At 38.4% G+C, this 21,283-nt stretch overlaps 2 protein-coding genes and 1 pseudogene across 2 annotated transcripts; 1 reads left to right on the top strand and 2 right to left on the bottom strand.

The window, feature by feature from the left end:
- Nucleotides 1–1,770: 1,770 nt before the first annotated feature.
- Nucleotides 1,771–3,216, bottom strand: LOC133714034 (uncharacterized). The gene is made up of 4 exons (XM_062140046.1): nt 3,061–3,216; nt 2,668–2,743; nt 2,444–2,570; nt 1,771–2,175 (listed from the first exon to the last, which is right to left on the bottom strand). Exons 1-4 carry the CDS (start codon nt 3,172–3,174, stop codon nt 1,959–1,961), a joined length of 534 nt encoding a protein of 177 aa, XP_061996030.1. The 5' UTR covers nt 3,175–3,216; the 3' UTR covers nt 1,771–1,958.
- Nucleotides 3,217–3,267: 51 nt separating this feature from the next.
- Nucleotides 3,268–14,108, top strand: LOC133714033 (uncharacterized). The gene is made up of 20 exons (XM_062140045.1): nt 3,268–3,393; nt 3,758–4,589; nt 4,682–4,888; nt 5,038–5,099; nt 5,778–6,276; nt 6,958–7,158; nt 7,600–7,855; nt 8,166–8,406; nt 8,530–8,696; nt 8,783–9,286; nt 9,537–9,703; nt 10,103–10,319; nt 10,412–10,606; nt 10,960–11,076; nt 11,303–11,545; nt 11,932–12,136; nt 12,449–12,663; nt 12,791–12,942; nt 13,180–13,444; nt 13,566–14,108. Exons 2-20 carry the CDS (start codon nt 3,760–3,762, stop codon nt 13,833–13,835), a joined length of 5,013 nt encoding a protein of 1,670 aa, XP_061996029.1. The 5' UTR covers nt 3,268–3,393; nt 3,758–3,759; the 3' UTR covers nt 13,836–14,108.
- Nucleotides 14,109–14,938: 830 nt separating this feature from the next.
- Nucleotides 14,939–20,966, bottom strand: LOC133715004 (disease resistance-like protein DSC1; annotated as a pseudogene).
- Nucleotides 20,967–21,283: the final 317 nt, after the last annotated feature.

Genomic DNA, 21,283 nt, shown 5'->3' with positions numbered 1-21,283 from the left:
CTCTCTCTCTCTCTGTTTGAATTTCCAGTTTTGACCCTTTTCACATTGATAGCCCCCCAACTTGGTTTTTCTTGGTCTAATTTAGAGAACCCCACCTTGTTTAACCTCACAATCTTGGCATCTTGCTCGCTTTTAGAAACCTTTTTAATGGAGGCACTAAAACATAACCCTGTCCTACTAAAACTAATAGTGCTCTCTCCACTACCACCAAGAATGTTTGAGAAAAGGTGATGCATGGACTAATAAACGTCATCTGCTATTAGCCTAGCTATCACAAATGTTTGTATTTTTAGGTGCATGGTTTTTGAGTGACTACATAGCACAGTCAACCAACAAAAGTCAAGTACAAAATTTTGAAACTGTTGTATCTTCTTCATTTGATTCCATCTTGGAAATGTCTACAGTTATTCAAGAATCAGTTTCTGAATCTGTATCTGTTTCTGATTCCGCACTTGATTGCCATTCGGACGGGCTCGCACTGTTCATGTTGGCTTCTAATGGAGGAAGTCCATCATCCCAGCTATTGAATATTTGTGGTACAACTTGCATTGTAACAAGATCGCCGTTAAATTGAGTTAAGAATGCGCAAAGAAAGAAAATGGGGTGAGATATAGTGGGCATATGGCATCAATTGGAAACTGATTTTGTATTCTGCCACTAGGCTGATGAGTTAAATCACATTGGTTTATTCATACTTGTTAGGCATGACAAGTATGTCAGCTTGCTGGATTTAAAGAAGCCACTATTGATGATGTATTTGAATACATCAATCTTAATGCTTTACAAGGGAAAATAAACACTAGTCTTAACTCTTAAAAACATCAAGGAAAACCTCATGGAGGGGTGTTTATCAATGTGAATGTGAGAGGAACCTAAGATCATTGTGAAGGTGTTCCACTGTGCTTATAAATTGTAGTGTGGGCAGATCTTTTTCCTTTCTATTAGATGTGACGGTGTTTTTGTGGACTGGCCAAGCTCTTGTTATGGTACCTCAATATATACAGTAAACTGGCAAAGAAAGAGAAAAACATCTACTATAGAACTCGAATTTTACTTTTTCTGCATTCAACGGTTTCTTTCACTAGTACTAAGAGCAAGTGCACTGGTGCTCTTTTGCCCGGGCACCACCTCAGCATTCTATGATTTTGACTGGGCAAGCTCCATTTTTCCCCTCCACTGGGCCTGTTTTGCCTGGGCAGGATTTGCCTTTGTTTGACCAAGGGCAAGAAAAATGTCAAGCCCGTGCCCTTTTCTTTGCCCAGGCTTGGCCTGCTGCCACCTCGGCCCGATATAAAATGTGGCTGACGTCACACGACACAGCACATAGAGAGACGCGACAGAGGGGTCGTGAAGAACACGGACGAATCACAGGCGAGGATTGGGTTTTTTGTCGCGTAGCGACAATTAAGGCAGGGTGGGCGCACGTGGCAAGTATCCGTTGGCTGCTTTGGGAATTTAAACCCAATGGTCAACAAATCTGGGCCTTCCAACCGAACAGTAAAAATGGATCTGATGTCAAGGAATTTACACAGTAACATGAACAGTAAACTTATACAGTAAAATGAACAGTGAAAAGCAATGAATAGTATATATGAACAGTGTTGACCGGGCAAGAAAAAAAACGGATGCAAACCTATGTCCAGTGGCAGTGAATAGTAACTTGACCGGTCGAATTCTTGACTTCTCGACTTTGCCTTTTCTTGACTACGGGTGCACTTGCTCTAAATGACCAATACAGAAAATCATGACTTTTGAAGATCTGTATACATAGACAATACATAAAAGGTGATGCATGGATATATATATGTCATGTGCTATCAGCTGTGTTAGTATCTTTAGTACATGACTTTGAGTAAATACAGTCATTTCAACACCCCTTCAAAAAAAAACAGTAATTTCAACAAAAATTGGGGCCACAAGATTTGAATCTGTTCTTTCCATTTGTCTACTACAGTAATTCAAGAATCAGGTCCTGAATCTGTATCCGAATCTGATTCTGCCTCTGATTGCCATTCAGATGGTCTCATCCTGTTCATGTTGGCTTCTAATGGAGGAAGTCCATCATCATCGCTAGAGTCATCCTCATTGTCATTGTCATTCTCTTCTTGTTTAGAGGTGTGTCCCTTCAAACTTCCACATGGCTCATCCGAAACAGTGGATTTGAAGATTTCGGGCCTACAATCGGATGGTCAAAGAAATGTAAGAACCGAAACACCAGCAAAAAAGAGCAGACATTAAAGAGAATCGAGGGAAGATGATATCTACATTCAAAGTGAACAAAAAAAGTGCCACTAGAATGCCAACTCAATTGATTTATACTTCTAAGAGCTACCTTTCCCCATCCTTAATAGAATTGTTAGGCAGGACAACTATGTCATCTTAAGCTGTGAATAGAACACTCATTTTTCTACTGCTCGTTTTAAGCTGTGAATAGAACACTCACCAATCTGGTGATTTCCGAAGTGCACGAACTTGTTCGAAAAACAGAACTTGGGAAACAATACATGCCACTTTGCCGCCTGATTCAAGAACCTTGTCCTTTTCACTTGCATCAACCACAACAAAACTCCCTGCCCATTGAAAAAAAAAAAAGTAACATAAAAACATTGCCTTTCTGGTACATTTGCATCAATTCCTTAAAACTAGTTCAGCTTATTGGGAACAAACCTCTTTTTATCCACATGCTCTTCGAAAACTTAGCCGGAAACAATGCCAAAGATTTCTCTCCTTGTGCATCCATTACCTTCAAATAAGTAAAGCACAATCAAACTCAACCTAAGCAGGCATTAACACATTGTACAATATCAATCAGCTTCCATTTATCCCCATTCATTCAACAAAATGAAGAACAAGCACAATGTTTGAAGAAAGACACTAAATTGGAAACTGGGTTTGGACTGGTTTTCCAATTTTCACTAAATTCCAATAGGGTTTATCTCAATTTCCCAAAAGACCCAATTTTTATCTCAGAAAACCCAATCTGTGAAGAACCCTAACAAACCAAAGCATCAATCTTTACAAAGCAAGCCGCAGATTTGGGAAACTTAGCTTACTGATTACCTCAATGAGATTGGAACCACGTAGAGAAAGCACTTGCATTATAGAGTGGCCATCGCTGAGGGTTAAGCTCTGTTCCTCCACAGCCCTCTTCAGATTCTTCCTTCCTCCTTTCATTGCTTCTCTCAGATTTGGGGAAATCTAAAACCCTAAGAATAAAGGGTCAAAAGGGGTTTAGTAGTGACACAATTGTAATTACTAAGTGGGTTGTGGGCAATTTGGAGTTTTCCATCCTAGTTGGGTTGCGCACGTATATAAACCCAAGTTAACCCACAATATCTGGTTTTGGCTCTTTCGGTTCTTTATTCGAGCTTACAGAAACATCGAAATTCCCAGGTTCAAATTCTCTTTGCTTCTCTGAAAGACTTTTATTCTGGCTTTGAATTCATGCATTACATGATTAAATCGCGGTTTTTCAACTTGCCAAAATATAAAGTTTCGAGCTTTCATTATGTTTGATGATAAATTCTGTGACTTTTCACAATTGGTATTGTAAAGGCTTCTCCTTTGTTTGTAAAGTAATTAGAAAACGTTTAAACCCAACTCGTGATTACTAGGGAAAGCAATGTTTGTGTTGGAATTGTGGTTTCAGATGTATAGTTTGTGAATGTCTTACATATTTGTGAACAGGAATGATTAAGGTGGAAGCGTTTGAATTCATAGTGTGTCACTTTTTTTTGTTTTGGTTTTGGTTTTATAGGGATGGGTAGAAGGAAGCAAAACCGGCCTCACCGGTCGGGTGGGATTGTATTAGAGAGTCAAGCAACTGCTGGCAGGGGAGAATTGGATGAGGGGAGGCTTTTAAATGGACAAACGCAAAAGAATGACATAGATGAAGTTGATAGACCGTATTTTGTGGAAGTTGATCGGTCTAATTGGGGATCAGATGAGCACCTTGATATTGCTGAAGTGGTTTTAACAGATTTGACTTTCGGAGAAGGGTTTTGCAGTGATGTTGTTAGTGGGGGTTTGAATTGCGATAGTTATTCCTTAAGGTTCCGGTTATCTAATGTGAAGGAGTTCATTGGTCGTATTAAGCTTGGTCATTGGCCTTTGTTGTCCTCTGCTGATATATCTTTGGAATTCGTTAAAGCATGTTCAAGCGAGGATATGGACATGGAGAAGGACACGTGCTCAGTAATCTTGTCAGGGAGTTTTGATGGACCAGATGAAGGTATTTCTGGTCTGGTACACTTGGCAAGTTTGAAGTTTATGACACTGAGGCCAGCTCTGTCCATTGGGTTTGTGAATGATACGTCAACCATCAGGGTCAGGGTGGAGATACTTAAGAGTGCATTTAATGCTTGTGAGTCACTTCTGGACAATACTAGGCAAGTGTGGAAAAAGAGTATGATGAATGTCATGGCTTGGCTACACCCAGAAGTAGTGACTTCCGAGGCTAGGTATGGAGTCAGTAGATCAACAGACATGGAAATTGATTCGCATACTGACACTGGACATGCTAATTCAAATCATAGTAAACATGCAAGGTTTGATGTTGCTGGGTTCTATGAAGCCATTAAACCCTCAAAGTGAGTCACTTTTGAATGTTGTGTCCTCTTCTAACTCCAACCTTTAACTTTGTGTCTATTAATGCTTAATCTCTTGTGTACCTTGTCTACAGAGCAGATGCAATGCTTCAAGATGTCCTGCCTGATTTGCTTCCTGAATTGAAACCATATCAGCGCCGTGCAGCTTACTGGATGGTACAGAGGGAGAAAAGCGATGCACAAAGTCTGGCCCAAGAGGCCAAAAGTCAGTTCATGTCGCCTTTATGTTTGCCCTTGCAATTTCTCGACAGATGTTCAAAAATGTTCTACAACCCATTCAGGTATGACTTTCAAATGGGTTTATGAGTGTTATGGCAGTAAAAGTAAGGAGTTTCTTCATGTTGTTGGTTTACCTTTACGACAAGTTCTTTCACTCCCTTTCATCCCCTCTTGGCTGCTTACTGTGAAATTTGTTATGTATCTTTTTCAGTGGAAATGTTTCGCTGGACCAAGAGCATTTTTCAACGTACGTCTCTGGTGGTATTCTTGCTGGTAATCTCATTGTCCTACAACTTCTTGTGTGTCGATATAATTTCTTGAAAATGCTGGTTTGGATTTGTTTTCAGATTTGAAGATATTAAAACACTTCATCGTGTCAAAAGCTAGGTTTTGCATATTAAATGCTTCCACTAGAGCTAAGTCTGGATTCGTATAACATGAATTCTGTGGGACTTACTCGTAATATATAAGACTTAGAGTAATGCCTTATGAAATGATTTCAGAATCCATCCCTTCTCTTAGTTCCACTCATTTGTCAACGGAACAGGTTATCTAAGCTTCTATTTCTTTGAAATAGGTTAACCTTATAGCTGCTTAATGAAAACTAGGCATGAAACAAATAATTGAAGTTTCCATCAACCAGTTCTACCGTCTGCCAATACAATTTAGGGAAGTCACTATCAACTAGTACCTTTGTTCTTTCAAAATTCCTATTTCTGTGTTTCCTTCATTCATTAATGGAAAAAAAAAACAAATGCTTAAACGTGTTATCTAAATAAAGCATCATTTCCCAATTCTGTGTTGTATTTGAAAGAAATGGTTCGTTGCAATTGAAGGAAATTATTTTTAGGTATTTATATTATAGGAGAGAAACATCAGAGGATTAATGAAGGAAAGACTGGTGCTTCCTAATTGAATTCAATGAAAATGATATTTTTATGATCACGACAGATGAGATGGGCATGGGGAAAACTGTTGAACTTCTCGCTTGCATCTTTGCTCATCAGAAGTCAGCAGATGAAGACCCCATATTTGCTGATGCTGAAATTCAAGATACTGAGGATCTGAAAATAAAGCTTAAAAGATTAAAAAGGGAGCGAGTTGAATGTATATGTGGAGCTGTGAGTGAAAGTATCAGTTACAGAGGACTATGGGTACAGTGCGACATATGTGATGCATGGCAACATGCCGATTGTGTGGGCTATTCACCTAGAGGAAAGACTATAAAATCCAACGAGGCTTCTAACCAAAAAGAACATGATAAGAGTTCGGTGGTTAAGAATTATACTAGAAAGAAGAATACAGCCACAATAGATGTGAGAGATGAGGAATATATATGCCAGCTGTGCTCAGAACTGATACAGGCCACTAATTCTCCTGTTGCTACTGGTGCCACTCTTATAATCTGTCCAGCTTCTATATTGCCCCAGTGGTATTCTGAAATTATGCGGTATGTCTATTTTCAATTTAACTATCCTGCATTTCAAAATTGCATTAAAGTTCAGGCAAAAAAGGAATGCATTAAGATTGACTTTATGTAAAGTTGTTTTATTTTTTTTAATAATATTTTTTTACTGAAAGTATAATTTAATTGTAGAATATTTAGTAATTTTTCTTTAATATCTGTGGATTGTTGAAGTAAATAAAAGTAATAAGGTGTTTTGGCACGTGATACTATATCCTTGAACTTTAGTATAGCTTGAATAAACTTATTAACATACAGAGTGGTAACTCTGGTAGAAAAGGATTTGCAAAAGTATTAGGCCTGGACTAGAGAGCAGAGAGCCACCGGTTTAAGTTGATCCAGGCATAAGCAATTTTTGTTTCGGTGGACATTTTGAAAGTGACTTTCTTGAGCTAGTTTACTGCTATAAACCAAAGAAGAAGAAAAATGTAGCTGGAATCCCCAGTATTGAAAATGAAGCTGAAAAGTATGCTTTACTACTAAAATTTTGTTTTCTTTAACTGCTAGTATTTTTTTGGTTGTAAAGGCACACGCAGTAAGCTTTACTTCATTCTAAGTAGTTATATCTAGTCAATATTCATGCAATGCATGTGGGAGCATCATATGTGAATAATGCTGAACCATATGTGCTTTCGAGAAAATGCTGACTTTTTCGTATTATCTTAGCCATACGCGTTCAGGTTCTTTAAAGACTTGCGTCTATGAAGGTGTAAGAGAGGCATCTTTTTCAAACACATCTGTGATTGATATCAGTGAACTCATCAGTGCTGACATTGTGTTGACAACATATGATGTGCTTAAAGCGGACCTGTCACATGACTCTGATAGGCATGAAGGTGATCGACGCTTAATGAGATTCCAAAAGAGGTTTCATCAAAAACTTATGACATTCATGATTTCTGCTTTCTTTGGTCAATGTTGGCTAAATTAATATGCATTGATTGGAATGGATTCAATTTTTTGCATAACTGCTTGTGAGGATGTGGCCTAGCATAGACCTTTCTCCTTACATTAGGTTGAGTTATGTGCATGCACCTGTCTTTGTTGTGGAGATGATCTTTTCAGCTTTTAGCTACGTCTCTTATTCTTTGCTGCTCTATCATCAAAAATTACAAGAACACGATAATTTAATTGTTAAAAGCTGTGTTATGAAGCTGTAAAGAATCTACTTTTATTTTTATTTATTTAAATTTTTTTTACTGTTTACATCCTTCACTGCTTTGTTTTAGTACAGCACTTGCTAACTTTAGATGCAAATTTCTTTTAGACCTGTATTTGTCAAGATAATGACCAGCCATCTTGTTGCAGATACCCTGTTGTTCCAACTATTCTTACCAGAATATTCTGGTGGAGAATTTGTTTGGATGAGGCTCAGATGGTGGAGAGTAATGCTGGTGCTGCAACAGAAATGGCTATGCGACTGTATGCGAAGCATCATTGGTGCATAACGGGGACTCCTATACAACGTAAACTTGATGACTTATATGGACTTCTACGGTTTCTTAAAGCATGCCCTTTCAATGCTTCCAGGTGGTGGATTGAAGTTATACGAGATCCATATGAGGTATAGATTGATACATTCACCGCTGTTATCTTTTAAAGCTGGAGGCTGCTTGCCCATGCCAAAAGTTCAGAGATGCGAGATAACTAGAACCATCATTGTCTCTTTTTCTTTTCTTTTTTTATATTGGAAAAAAAAAGTGTAGTTACTATTTAGATATTACTTGGATGAATCTTTGATCTGGGTATATTAATCAAGTATAACTCTTTATTTTTCCTCATGCTTGCTTTTTCATCCAGTTGTTTTACCGAGTTCTTGTTAGTTCAAAGTTTGAGTATATCACACCACTGAATTTTTTCCCTCGTCTCTTCAGAGGAGAGATGCAGGAGCTATGGAATTTACACATAAATTCTTTAAAGAAATCATGTGGCGATCTTCAAAAGTGCATGTTGCAGATGAGTTGCAGCTTCCACCTCAGGAAGAATGTCTCTCTTGGCTCACTTTATCTCCAGTTGAAGAGCATTTTTACCAGAGGCAACATGAAACTTGTGTGAGTTATGCCCGAGAAGTCATTGAACATATGAAAGATGATATTATGAAGAGAAAAGTCAGAGGTTGTTAATGTTTATTTTGAAATTTTAGTTAAGAGTCATTCTGATGCAATACAATAATACAACGATTTACCAGTAGGAGAAACAATGTTAAGGTCTCACAAACCATCATGCTTATTCTCCCAGGATGCTCAGCAGCTAAATCATCAGATTCTTTCATCACACATGCGGAGGCAGGAAAGCTGCTGAACACACTTCTGAAGCTTCGCCAAGCCAGCTGTCACCCTCAAGTAGGAAGCTCAGGACTGCGTTCTCTCCAACAGTCTCCCATGACTATGGAGGAAATATTAATGGTATGTTCATCATAATAAGTCTGTTATTATGTTATTTGAAAGTCGTAGCATGTGTTCTTTGTGCTTTAAGGAATCCTTTTCTGCAGGTTCTTGTAAGTAAAACCAAGATAGAAGGAGAGGAAGCTCTCAGAAGGTTAGTTGTTGCTCTTAATGGGCTCGCTGGGATAGCTGTAATTGAGCAAAATTTTACTCAAGCTGTATCACTGTATAAGGAATCGTTGACTTTAGCTGAAGAGCACACTGAGGATTTCCGCCTGGATCCTTTGTTGAATATTCACATTCATCATAATCTTGCCGAAATACTTCCATTAGCAACAAGCTGCTCCCCTTCAAAAGGACAACATATTCCTGGAAAAATGGGCCCCTGTGATGAACATGTAGCAAAGAGGCGAAAACTGGGTGGGGAAGATAACTCATCAGAGAATGACGTATCTAATGCTCAAGAATATAATAACTCCCATGCATCATGTAGTTCCTTCACTGACGTATCTTTGAGAACAGTCTGTGACAATCTTAAACAAAAGTACTTATCTGCATTCAGTTCAAAGTTATTCATGACTCAGCAAGAGTTTAAGAAGTCTTACACCCAGGTATATTTCCTCTCTGCTTCAGATTGCACTTTAGCATTGTGCATCTTATTATATACACAAAAACGCATTATTTCTAAAATTTTAGGGCATATTGTGCTAAATAACCAATAGTAGTCCATAAAACTTCTGTCTTACCTTTTGTGAGCACTTAGTAGCCAAAACTAAATATGAATTTTTTGTTTCTCTTTCGTCCTTTTTTTTATTTTTGTATATAGCTTTGTTTGTTGACTTTAGATATACTCTTTTGAAGGTTTGTAGCACAATTAGTGAGATCAAAGATGTAAGTACAGTCTGGTGGCTGGAAGCCCTTCTTCATGCTGAAAAGAATAATGACATTTCTAGTCTGTTGATCAGAAAGATTGAAGAGGCGCTCATAGGAACTCTAAACAATTCAAAGTCATCTAGAATTCCATCTCGGTGAGTATGCATTGGATTTCTCTATGTCACTTCTGGTGCAGAGAACAGAGTTGACTTTTAGCTCTTTTTCTAGAGTAGCATGTAGTTTCTGTACCTTAGACCAAGATAATTTCTCAGGTGCTCCAAGTTTTCTTGGCAGACAATTACTTCTTTCTGCCATATTTTAAAGTAATTATAGTGAATGCTGATACAGATGGTTTGAGCTAAAGATTATAAAGTTACATGGACATCAGTACCTCAAATTAATTAGAAATTCGTTCAGATAAGGAACTTGTTATGGTATTTTCGTACAGAATGTATGATTTAGGAGTTTAAAATGAGTGGCTATTTCAATGACTATAGCAATGTTGGGTTGTTTATATTTTTTGTAAGTGACTAATTATAGTCTCTTTGATATAGTTTACGAAGCATAAGCGCTCTAAAGTATCACATGCAGACCGGTTTGGACCAACTAGAAGAATCTAGGAAACTGTTACTTGATCGACTTTTAGAAATTGATCAGACAATGGAGAAGCCAAAAGAGGAGGATATCCAGCGTGTGAGATACTGTCGAAATTGCAAAGCTAATGATGGTGGTCCCTTATGTGTTCTTTGTGAAGTAGATGAATTATTTCGGGTTCGTTACTCCTGTTCTTTGGTAGCCTTGTTGATATCCAAGATGACTTGAATTTGTTGTATGGTTGTTGACATGTCTGATTTCTCGACCAGGGATATGAAGCAAGGCTCTTTCGTCTTGAGAAAATATCCGGAGGGATTGCTACCTCTGCTGAAGAGGCTGTGGATTTGCAGAAGAAGAACTCTGAACTTAATCGTTTCTATCAGAATTTATCACAGCCAATTAAGGATTCAACGTCATCCAAATCTAATCAAGAATCGAAGAAGAGAGATGTTGGAAAAGTTGTGGTCAGTTACTTTATGTCAGCACTATTTTTGTGTGTGTTATAAGGTGCAAAGTGCAACCATTTTTTATTTACAGCATAACATTGGTTTTGGAATGCATATTTCATTCACAGGTTTGAGGTAGAGTACTAGAGTGCCTCTCGCCTCTCTCTCTCTCTCTCTCTCTAGTTTGTCCTCTCACTGTGGTTATTATTGACATTATGTTTGAATCAGAATCCAGGATCAATCACTATTGTTTTTAATACTGTTTCTACTGAGGTGCAAAAGGCTTCAGTATCTGTGTTTAGTTTGATAGTATCTTTTTAAGCTGGCCAGTGATGCTTGTATAACGTCCTGCTTATCATATTTATTGATAGGTTTCAAAATCCCCATCTGAATTAGAGGTTGTTCTTGGAGTTATAAAAAGCCATTGCAAGGCCCATTTAGGAAAGGAAGGTATATCAGAAGCTACCAAGCACCTACACATTCTTGAGGTAGGTCGTAAACTGGTGACTAGAAATATCTTTTCAGTAGAAATTATCGGACTTCAAGTCTGCAACTGAGCAGCCCTGTAGAAATGATAGAAGGAAGAGCGTTTGCTCATCCTCTAATTTAATTTTTGTTTTTATCAGTTGAGATCTTTTTAAAAGCTTTCAGCTAAAGTGGCAATCAAGGTTCCATTTTGTTTCAATCTCATTCTTTCTTTATTACCTGGTTAAGGGCATGCGCAAGGAGTATGGGCATGCAAGATCCTTGGCAATAGCTCAAGCTCAGATTCTGCAAGCTTATGATGAAATTAATATGGCAACTACAAGGTTGCGCCTGAGTGAAGATGAGAATGATAAATCTCTTGATGTATTAAGTGAAGATGAATTACCTTCAGCTAACGTTTTATACACCAGTGAAAAGTTCGCATCCTTGAGCTTGTTGTCTTGTATAAAAGGGAAGCTTCGTTATTTGAAGGTACAAAATCCATGTCTAACCATTCACCATTATAAGTCAAATACAGAACCAAGGCAGCATGAAGGGTGACAATATTTGTGTTTATTTATCGATTCATATGATGAAGAAAGTGGTTTTTGGCCATAGTGTATTCTGCATTGTGGATCTTAAGTTTCAGTAAATATTGATAACTGATTCAGTGTTTCCTTAGGCACCTTTCCTGTATCGCTAATTTTTCTTTTTAGTGCTATGCTTTGCCTACTAGGCTTAGCAAATTCAGAGATGAAAAGTAACAAACTTATGCTTCCATTTTCTATGACCTTTCTCCTCGTCTATTTGAAAATATAATACGTGTCTCTTTTTTACTGGCGCAGCTGTTGGTACTAATTCTATTTGAATTTTCCTAGGGTTTGGTAGAAGCTAAACAAAAAATGCCATTTGGAAGTCCAAATCATTCCTCAGTAACTGGAGAGGAAGCCACCATATTGACTTCTACAGAACAGAGAAATGAATGTGTACCTACAGGTGATAAAGAAACGTGCCCAGTTTGTCAAGAACAGTTAACCATTCGAAAGATGGTTTTCCCTTGTGGACATCTTACTTGCTGTAAATGTAAGTGATTATCTCCCACTTAAATGACATGACTATTGGCTCAACAAAACCCTGTTAGTTCAAATGGAAAAATTGTATATCACCTTAATATACCTACAGTGCAAGTCTGTACTGTCTGGTAAAATCTCTGAGACCCTCCGTGGTTGATCAAAGATTTCATTAGTCAATTCCCAGGAACCCATTAAGTGAGACATAAGTGGCAGTCGCCCATCAGGATATATCCTAATATTTGTTTGGAATATCTCCTGCCTGCTACTGTGTTATGTTCTCTGAAATAAATGTCATCTAACTTCGAAAATTTGCTCCTGCTAGGTTTATTTGCAATTACTGAGAGACTACTAAATGGGAAAAAGGTTCAAGATAAGTGGGTAAAATGCCCAACATGTCGACAGCACACTGATGTTGCAAATATTGCTTTTGCTGATGATGGACAAAGTGAATCTTGTGGTTCTGCTGGGCTTCATGCAATCCAAAGTCGTGAAGAGTGTGAAGCATCTATTATAGTTCAAGGTTCATATGGAACAAAGGTATGCTTCCTGTTGTGTTATGTGGCATAAGTTATTTGCAGGACATTATTCTCTCTCCATGTTTTGGGCATAATTTTTTGTCAGCAACTTTAAACTAACAACTCATGTCTGGTGGTGTATTATGAAGATTGAAGCAGTTACAAGAAGAATTCTGTGGATAAAGTCTACCGATCCAGAGGCTAAAGTTCTTGTTTTCTCAAGCTGGAATGATGTCCTTGACGTATTGGAGCATGCCTTCATTGCTAATGGCATTACCTTTATAAGGATGAAAGGAGGAAGGTAAGACGATCTATATGACACCTAGTTAAATTACTTTTGTGTGACTTTGATGGGGTCAAACAAACACTTAGAATACACTCTAGACTAGCAATTTTGTTCCTATGATTTATCATGAAGGAAGGAAAAACTATGTCAACAATCTTAGGAAATCACAAGATTGTTGACATAGTTTTTCCTTTAGGCTTTGTTACTTTAGGAAATCACAAGATTCTTAAACTTTTGGCTTTGTTACTTTAGGAAATCACAAGTTGCCATTAGTGAATTTAAAGGAGAAAAGAGAAGCTTAACAGGAAATCACAAGTTGCATGGCCGAAACCCAGAAGGAAGATCTATTCAAGTGTTGCTGCTCTTAATTCAACATGGGGCGAATGGCCTCAATCTGTTGGAAGCGAAGCATGTTATTCTTATTGAGCCTCTTCTCAATCCAGCAGCAGAAGCACAAGCCATCAGCAGGGTACACCGTATCGGACAGAAAAATAAGACCCTCGCTCATCGTTTCATAGTATGTGCAATCTCATCTCTGCATCTTGGATATTTAATCTCACACTCGTTGATGACTTTGGAAATTCACATTCTTTATTACACTTCTGTAATGTTTCTTATTGTTTTTGTGGTGCAATTAGGTTAAAGGCACAGTTGAAGAGAGCATATACAAGCTCAACAAAAGCAGGAACAGCACTGCCTTCATTAGTGGTAACACAAAAAACCAAGATCAGCCCTTATTGACACTGAAAGACATCGAGGCCTTATTTTCAACAGTGCCATCATTACCTGTACCAGAGACTGATGTAAGGCCAACTGAAAGTGAAACTCTAAGACATTTGCCACCTTCTGTGGCTGCCGCCATTGCAGCTGAGAAGCGGCTCAAGGAGCAGCATTCATGTTCTTCATGACAAGTGCTCGCCCCAAATTATAACTATTCTTTTCTTAATCATTACTTTGTAGTAGATGCTTGTTTATAAAGTATATCCCAGTATAGGCAGCAATCTTCATCAAACACGGTGACACAAGAAAAGTGACATTTTTATAGGCTAGATATTCCAGCAATCAGAAATCTTTTCTGAATTGCCTGTAAATGTGTATTATTCTTTACTATTCAACATTTCTGTCTGTCATGTTAAAGACAGATACTCCAATAGTATTCTGAATCATCTCTCTCGCTCCAACACATTTTCTGAGTTTTGAAATTTGATGAAACAAGATGTGGATTGACCTAAAGTTTAAGTAGTATTTGTGAACTTTACCATAAATAAATTCAAACATCATTTGCCTGCGCAGGAAATTAAGTTGGTGCTAATCTCACCGTATTTTGAGTTGTTGATACACGCAAAACATCTTCATAAATCCACAACGTACTGTGCTCTCTGGACTCTTTAATATATTGGTGGCAGACAAACTCCCAACCCATATTCTGTACTAAATCATGCATTTCCAGCCTATTGTCCTTTGAGGTAGTTACGAGGACTTACGAGAGCTCTAACAAATGGACTGATAATCCACCATGGAAGTCCTTTGAGGTAGTTACGAGAGCTCTATCAAATGTACTCGTGATCCACCATGGGATAAAAGGCACTACTTCCCAGAATTTTGGATACATTGCCCTTGGCCTTTGGTCATTCCTCTACAAAAGCGTGCAATATCTAGGAATAATGTCCCTTATGCTATCATGATCGACATACAATAACAGTTCTAAATCAATGGCTATATCACATGATCATGACAATATGTCGATATATTTCTGCCTGCCTCTTCTTTTGGACAGTCAGCATATGCCTGTTTTCTTGCAGTAGGACGTAACTACAAAACCACACGAATAAGTGACCGTCAAATAACTCGACGCTGTCCCCTTCTTTTCTTAGGAAATCAAAACTAGTTATAGTAAGTGCCTTTGCTTAGCAATTCATTACTTTCTTCGGGGATTTTTGGTTTAAACTATTGCTTTTCTAGATTAAGCTATTCATGATTAGGTTCGGAGAATTGAAGATATGGTGCCTAACACATTACAAGATTAAATGCTATTGCCTATTGCGTTCTTCTTTTAAAACATAATGATACATTTAAGCTACAAAATCAAAAGCAAAATGATTAACAACCCAACCTAGCTTAGCTATTCAATATTCATTACTAGCTACTAGCTAGGGGCCTTTAGGAAATGCAGCTTCATCAAAAATCAAAATCAAACTCATTCTCGAAATTAATAGACTTCACCACCAAGTCCATGTCCAAGTACTGCATGTTCGAAACCGCATTCTCATTAGACATTACAGTAGTCTCAGGGAACCCAAAATGATGATGATGATCATCCTTGAACTCCGGCCACACATCACTTGTATCGTTAAGATTGTCCGTCAGACCACTCGACGTCGTCCCCTCCTTGCACTCCTCTTTCTTCACCGGAACCAAGGGAATCATAGACGACGAGCTAGGGAGATGACCACCATGAACACCGTGATGTTCTTTCTTATTGCAAATTGGGGTCGATCCAGATTCCGAGCTAACAGTAGATCGAGGAGGAGCATGAGAATCCCAAGTAGGAGGATCGGTGGCGCCCATGATCATCTGTGGACCCCTGATCATGTTTCTGCACGTGTGGTTTCCAATGTAGGTGGTTTTGTACACTTTTGGGGTGTCTTGGACTTGTTGGACTTGTTTGGTTGCTTGGCAACCTTGATCATACTTGCGGGCACATCTGAAGTAAGCCCTGCCAACCAAAATGAATCGGATAATGTTAGATTCGCAACGCAATATATCCTTTTATTCAGATATTATTCCAAGTGTTAGAAAAAAAAATTACGAACTAGCTTATATATAGTCTCGAAATGAGAATCATAAACCCCAAACCAACTACTAGTCGTATATATGTAACTATATATGGAATCAATTTGACTGTATTTTATCTCATTTTCTAGTTAGAAAATTTTACCACAATCATACTGCGATATATCTCAATCATTGAACATAATTTCAGAAAATTACAAACATCACGTGTTATGAAGCTAATTTGTTTTGAGTGAAATTTTGTAGAATAGAGATGATTATTTTATTCTTATTTCTTTAATAATAATGAACAGCTAACGATTCAATAATTGCTGGTCCAACCCAACCTTGGTAGTTTGGGGGGGGGGACCCCAAACTCTTAGGCCCCCCTTATCAACTGCATCCCCATGTGATTGTTCTTTAGCAATGAAAGAAGCCTAAAAGAACAATCTATTTTAAATTTCATTTCTTTGGAGAAGAAAACACAAACCTTGGATATGGAGCATTGAGGAGTTCCTTCTGGCCATATTTCCTCCAAGCCTGACCATCATCAACTGTGGATGAAACAATTGTCCATGACTCTAGACTCTTTCTGCAAACCACGAACAAAACAAACAGCCAAGCATTCAAACGATCGAATATAGTTGGCCAGGATCTATAATCAGTGATAGTGACAGAGTAACTACTAACTGACCTTAGCTTGTAGGAACGCCTCCGATCCTTATAACCCGGCCTCTTCCTGCTCTCGCCGGCAGAGCTGCGGTCCGCCGGAGACTCCTCCAACCGCACCCCAACCCCCTCTTTTCCTTTCCTACTAACCGAAAGGATGTCACAGCTGTCATGATGAGATTTGGTTTCGCTGATGCTTAGAATTTGCTCTTCCCTGTAACCCAGGTAATCACCATGAAAGAAACGAACTCCGCAACTTGTGATGCAATGGCGGTTTATTACTGTCCCGAAACCATGTCTATCAACTCTATTTTCTACTACAATCTCAAATGTGGCCTCAGTGAAATATCGTTCATTGACCAGCTTTCCCTCTTCAATGAAGCGATATTCAGACCATGGCACATATGCCATGAACATATGCTCAGACTCGAGGATTCTGTCAGTACTGAAACCCCAATCAAGCAAAGTAAAACAGAAACTGCTCTCACCATGATTTCCTTTTAAGCCACAACGACATAGAGCGGATAGATCAGATGCATCATTCTGAGAACCCTTGAAGTCGCTAACAGCACATATAGCGAACCCCAAAAACTTATTATCAAACCAATTTGGGGGTAGCGGTACAGTAAGTGAGGATCCCCTACACTTATAAATGAACCAGTCAGGAATCTCACTTCCGGGAAGAGACATATTAAAGTAAAGCGGAAGTCGATAATTACCCTGAAACAAGGAAACAAGAAATGGTTAACTTGTCTGACTTTGTGTTTGTAGTATATATGAGTCAATGGGGTTGTTTTTGAGTGGAAGATTGGAACCTGGTGATGAGAATGAGTTTCCACAATATCTCTGAATAGATTCATTTGTACCAGTTGGAGGCAATTAGAAAATGTGAAGCAAAGATTCATAGAGCACCGAGTATTTGGTTTTCCAACGGTTTCCAAAGCCCTGCAGTCATGAGCATCTATGTAACTTATACTTGATGGAAGCTCTGGTATTGATTTCAGTCTCTTGCAAGCTTCCAATTCAAGACGTGTCAAACGGCGAAGTTGATTCATCGTTGCAGGTAAGCTCTCCAAGTTGGTTCTGCGCAGCTCTAAGGTTTTCAATGAGGACAAGTGAGCAATACCATCCGATAATTCCCACAGATTGCTGTCACTTAAATCAAGATGTTGCAGGCCAGAGTAACTACAGTTATATTCTTCAATTGATGATGACCATGATGAAAAGGGCATCGTCATTTCTTTACATCCATCACATGATAATGTTTTCAGCCTTTTCAAGCACAAGATAGAGAATGGGAGTTCTCTTATACCACTTCCTTCTACTTCAAGGTACATCAAGGATTCTAAATTCCCCAAGTTCTCAGGCAAATGATACAGCTTTGAGCACCCAGAAAGAGTGAGATCTTTAAGACATACCAAATTACATATATTGTCCGGAAGACGGACAAGGCTTCTACAGTTTATCAAATGTAATAACACAAGCCCCTGAAGCCGTTCAATTGATGAGGGCAACTCTTCTATTGCAGTCTCATTTAGAAAAATTTCAGATAGGTCGTCCATAATCCCTGAAATCTCTGGAAACTTTACGAGACTTGAGCACCCAGAAAGATCAAGGATTTTAAGAGACTTCAAAAATATGCTGCTTGGAAGACTCTTAAGTTCTTTGCATCCTCTTAGGCACAAGAACACAAGGTTTTTAAGAGCTGAAATGGATGAGTTAACATCAAGTAAACTTGAACAACCGTCAAGAACTAGTGTTTCCACATTTGTTGCTTCAGTGAAGTCGGGGGTTGTGGTAAGGTAATGAGAATGACTCAAATTGATGAATTTCAACTTTTTGAAAGGCTGCATGTTAGTACAACCAGGGAAACCCTCTTTAATAATAATCATGTACAAGATATCTGAGAACGTAATTACCGTTTAAAAGAAAGATATGCAAATGATCATTGTACGTACCTTGATTCCTTCCCAAAGTTGTTCAATGTGGCTAAAACGCATGTCAAGATCCACAAGATTCTTCGGGCAAAAATTGGATGGCAAGGACTTTAGGGGGCATCCATGCCACATGAGATACCTCAAGTCACGAGAAAGAAACTTTACAACCCCACTGACGTGTTGTTTACACTCATCTCCTGGCTGGTGTAACAGCTCCAATGGAAAATCTTTCGCATCGAAGTCTAGGTAGTGGTTATAACCGATTAAGAGCAGTCTTAGATTCGTCATTCGAACAAAAGCTTCAGCGTCTATGTCAATGTCTTTTGACTTCGACAAGTCTAGCATTATGCCTTCAACTGCTTCTGTAGCCTGGAAAAGCAAAAGTGGAAATGAAGTGAGTTCAATATCCATGACCTTATGGGAAAGAGCTAGAGGTCACAACCATATATCTCACCGTATTTTGAGCTAATACACGATCCACGTCTTCGTAAGTCCACAAACGACTGCGCTTCCCAGGCTCTTTAATAGATTGTTGGCGGACGATTTGCCAACCCATATCCTGTATTAAATCATGCATTTCAAGCCTATTGCCGTATGAGATAGTTAAGAGAGCTCTATCACGTAGTACTTGTAATCCACTGTGGGGATAGAAGCCACAATTTTCCAGAATTTTGATTACATAGCCTTCGTTCATTCCTCTAAAGAAACATGCAATGTCTAGAAAGATGTCCTGCTGTGAAGGATCCAGTCCATCAAAGCTTGTTCTAAGCACACCCTCAATTCCCTTATGCGGGATTTCCTTTATTTTCTCTAGCTCATCTTCCCACTCACTTATACTTTTGCCATGAAGACTAGCTCCCAAAACTTTGAGTGCTAAAGGTAGACCTTGAGCATATTCTACAGCACGCCTTGAGAGAGGATCATACTCTCTCGTAGGTTGGTTTGTTCTGAAGGCATACTGCATAAAAAGTTTAAGAGCTTCATCATACCTTAGAAACTTGGGACTATATCTCGCAGTAACTCCACTGAGTGATTGTACATCCCTAGTGGTTACTATGATTCTACTCCCACCACCAAATGAATGCTGCCTTCCAAGTAACTCTTCAATTTGGTTAAAGTTTTCTACATCATCAAGAACAAGCAGAACTTTTTTCTTACTCAGCCTATCCATCATCATCATCTTGGAACCTCTGCTCAAAGTGCCTAGACTGCAACACGAACATTGTCCTCCCCAAGGTTTAATAGTGAACTCATTATCGCTATGTGCGAATCCATTCCAACCAAGTTACTTGCTTTATTGGATCGGATGTGGACCAATTTTTTGGAAATATCTTCAACAATTTCCTCAATAAACTTGGCGTCATCCCTGCCATTTATGAAGAACAAGATTTTGAGAAGTCAGAGAAAGACCTAATCTTCTATGTTAGTTTTGATAAAGTAATATTGGCAATGGATGGAGTGACCCAAACTCTTATAAATCCATAGACAATATCCTCATTTTCTCATGTGGGATCTATAGAGAATCATTCTATGTTAGTTTTGATAAAGTAATATTGGCAATGAATGGAGTGACCCAAACCCTTATAAATCCATAGGCAATATCCTCATTTTCTCATGTGGGATCTATACTCTTAAGTCTCAACAAGCTTTCCAAGTCTCAACAAGCTTTCCAACTGTTTTTACCGAACGGGGACTAGAGTATATATAACAAAGGAAAAAAACAGAAGTGTGTGGTAGTTACCAGACTTTGTTGACAAGATTTCAAACTGTTGGAATTCAGTTTGACGTTTATTTGACCTGAACTTGCTGTAATATTAATACTAGTCATCAAGGCCTCTAAATCAACCAATCCGATTATTCAAGGGGAAACTCAATTTCATTAATCTGGTCTATCTATGACAAAATAAGCAAAGCATTAGATGGCTTTTATTTTCAAAGCTTCTGGATGTCATTTTTTTTTTTTTTTTTTTTTTGGGTCATGGAACAAAGGATTAACCAACTAGTTAAAGCTTAGAGAAATACCCAAATCACTGAATAAAAAATCCCAAATAGATAAAAATATGAAGAAATATTACTTGTAATTTCGCGAATCCCACCCAGATAAGTTGGTGGCTTTAGTTAGAGCAGACTTCCACCTATGAACTTCTTCCATGTCGGCATTAGAATCATGTTCATGTTTTACAAAAGCCTCCGCAAACCTTCCGTTTACTTTGCGGATATCAGAGGGATCTACTTCATAAAAAATGGGCACCACCAGCTGCTTTTTTGTGGACATGCATTCCAGGATCTTGACCAGTTCTTTTAAGCACCATGTTGAGGAAGCATAGTTTTGGGAGAAAACTACTATCGAAAGCCTAGAGTCTTCAATAGCCCGGAGTAACTCTGAAAGGTCGTTGCCTTTGCGGAGATCTTCAGAGTCTATGAATGCGTTGATTGCTTCCAGATTAAGAGCTTTTTGGAGATGACCTACGAAGATCTTGCGAGTATCGTCGCCTCTAAAATTGAGGAACACATCATAGTTCCAACGACCACCAGATGAGGGAGACGAAGAAGCAGCCATTTACAGAATATCGAAGAATGCTGATGAGAAATGATCGACTGGATGTTCTGTTTGTTCACCAAATATCCCGTCGAATGAGAGACCATCTTGATTCTTGTTAAAGTAGTAGGAGATATATGGACCCCCACAAGTCCACTTACAACGCGTTTTTCTTTTCATATCATATTTTACCAGGGGATGCACAACTTCTGAATTTTAGCAAACAACTTTCCCACAAATTTAGCGGAAAGTTTCTTTTGGTCCACATTTTCTTTATTGACTGATGCTGAGGGCCATAACAATCTAAAACTTGCACCTCTGATTACACGCATATAAATGCATGTAATTGTATCTAAAACACTAGAAATAAGCTAATCTTTGAGCCAATTATAATGTAATTAATCCAATTTTATTTACCTTGTAGCAAATAAGTGGAGTT

The sequence above is a fragment of the Rosa rugosa genome, chromosome 6 (assembly GCF_958449725.1).
Source record: "Rosa rugosa chromosome 6, drRosRugo1.1, whole genome shotgun sequence".
NCBI lineage: Eukaryota > Viridiplantae > Streptophyta > Magnoliopsida > Rosales > Rosaceae > Rosa > Rosa rugosa.
This window is presented reverse-complemented; position numbering and strand designations above follow the sequence as displayed.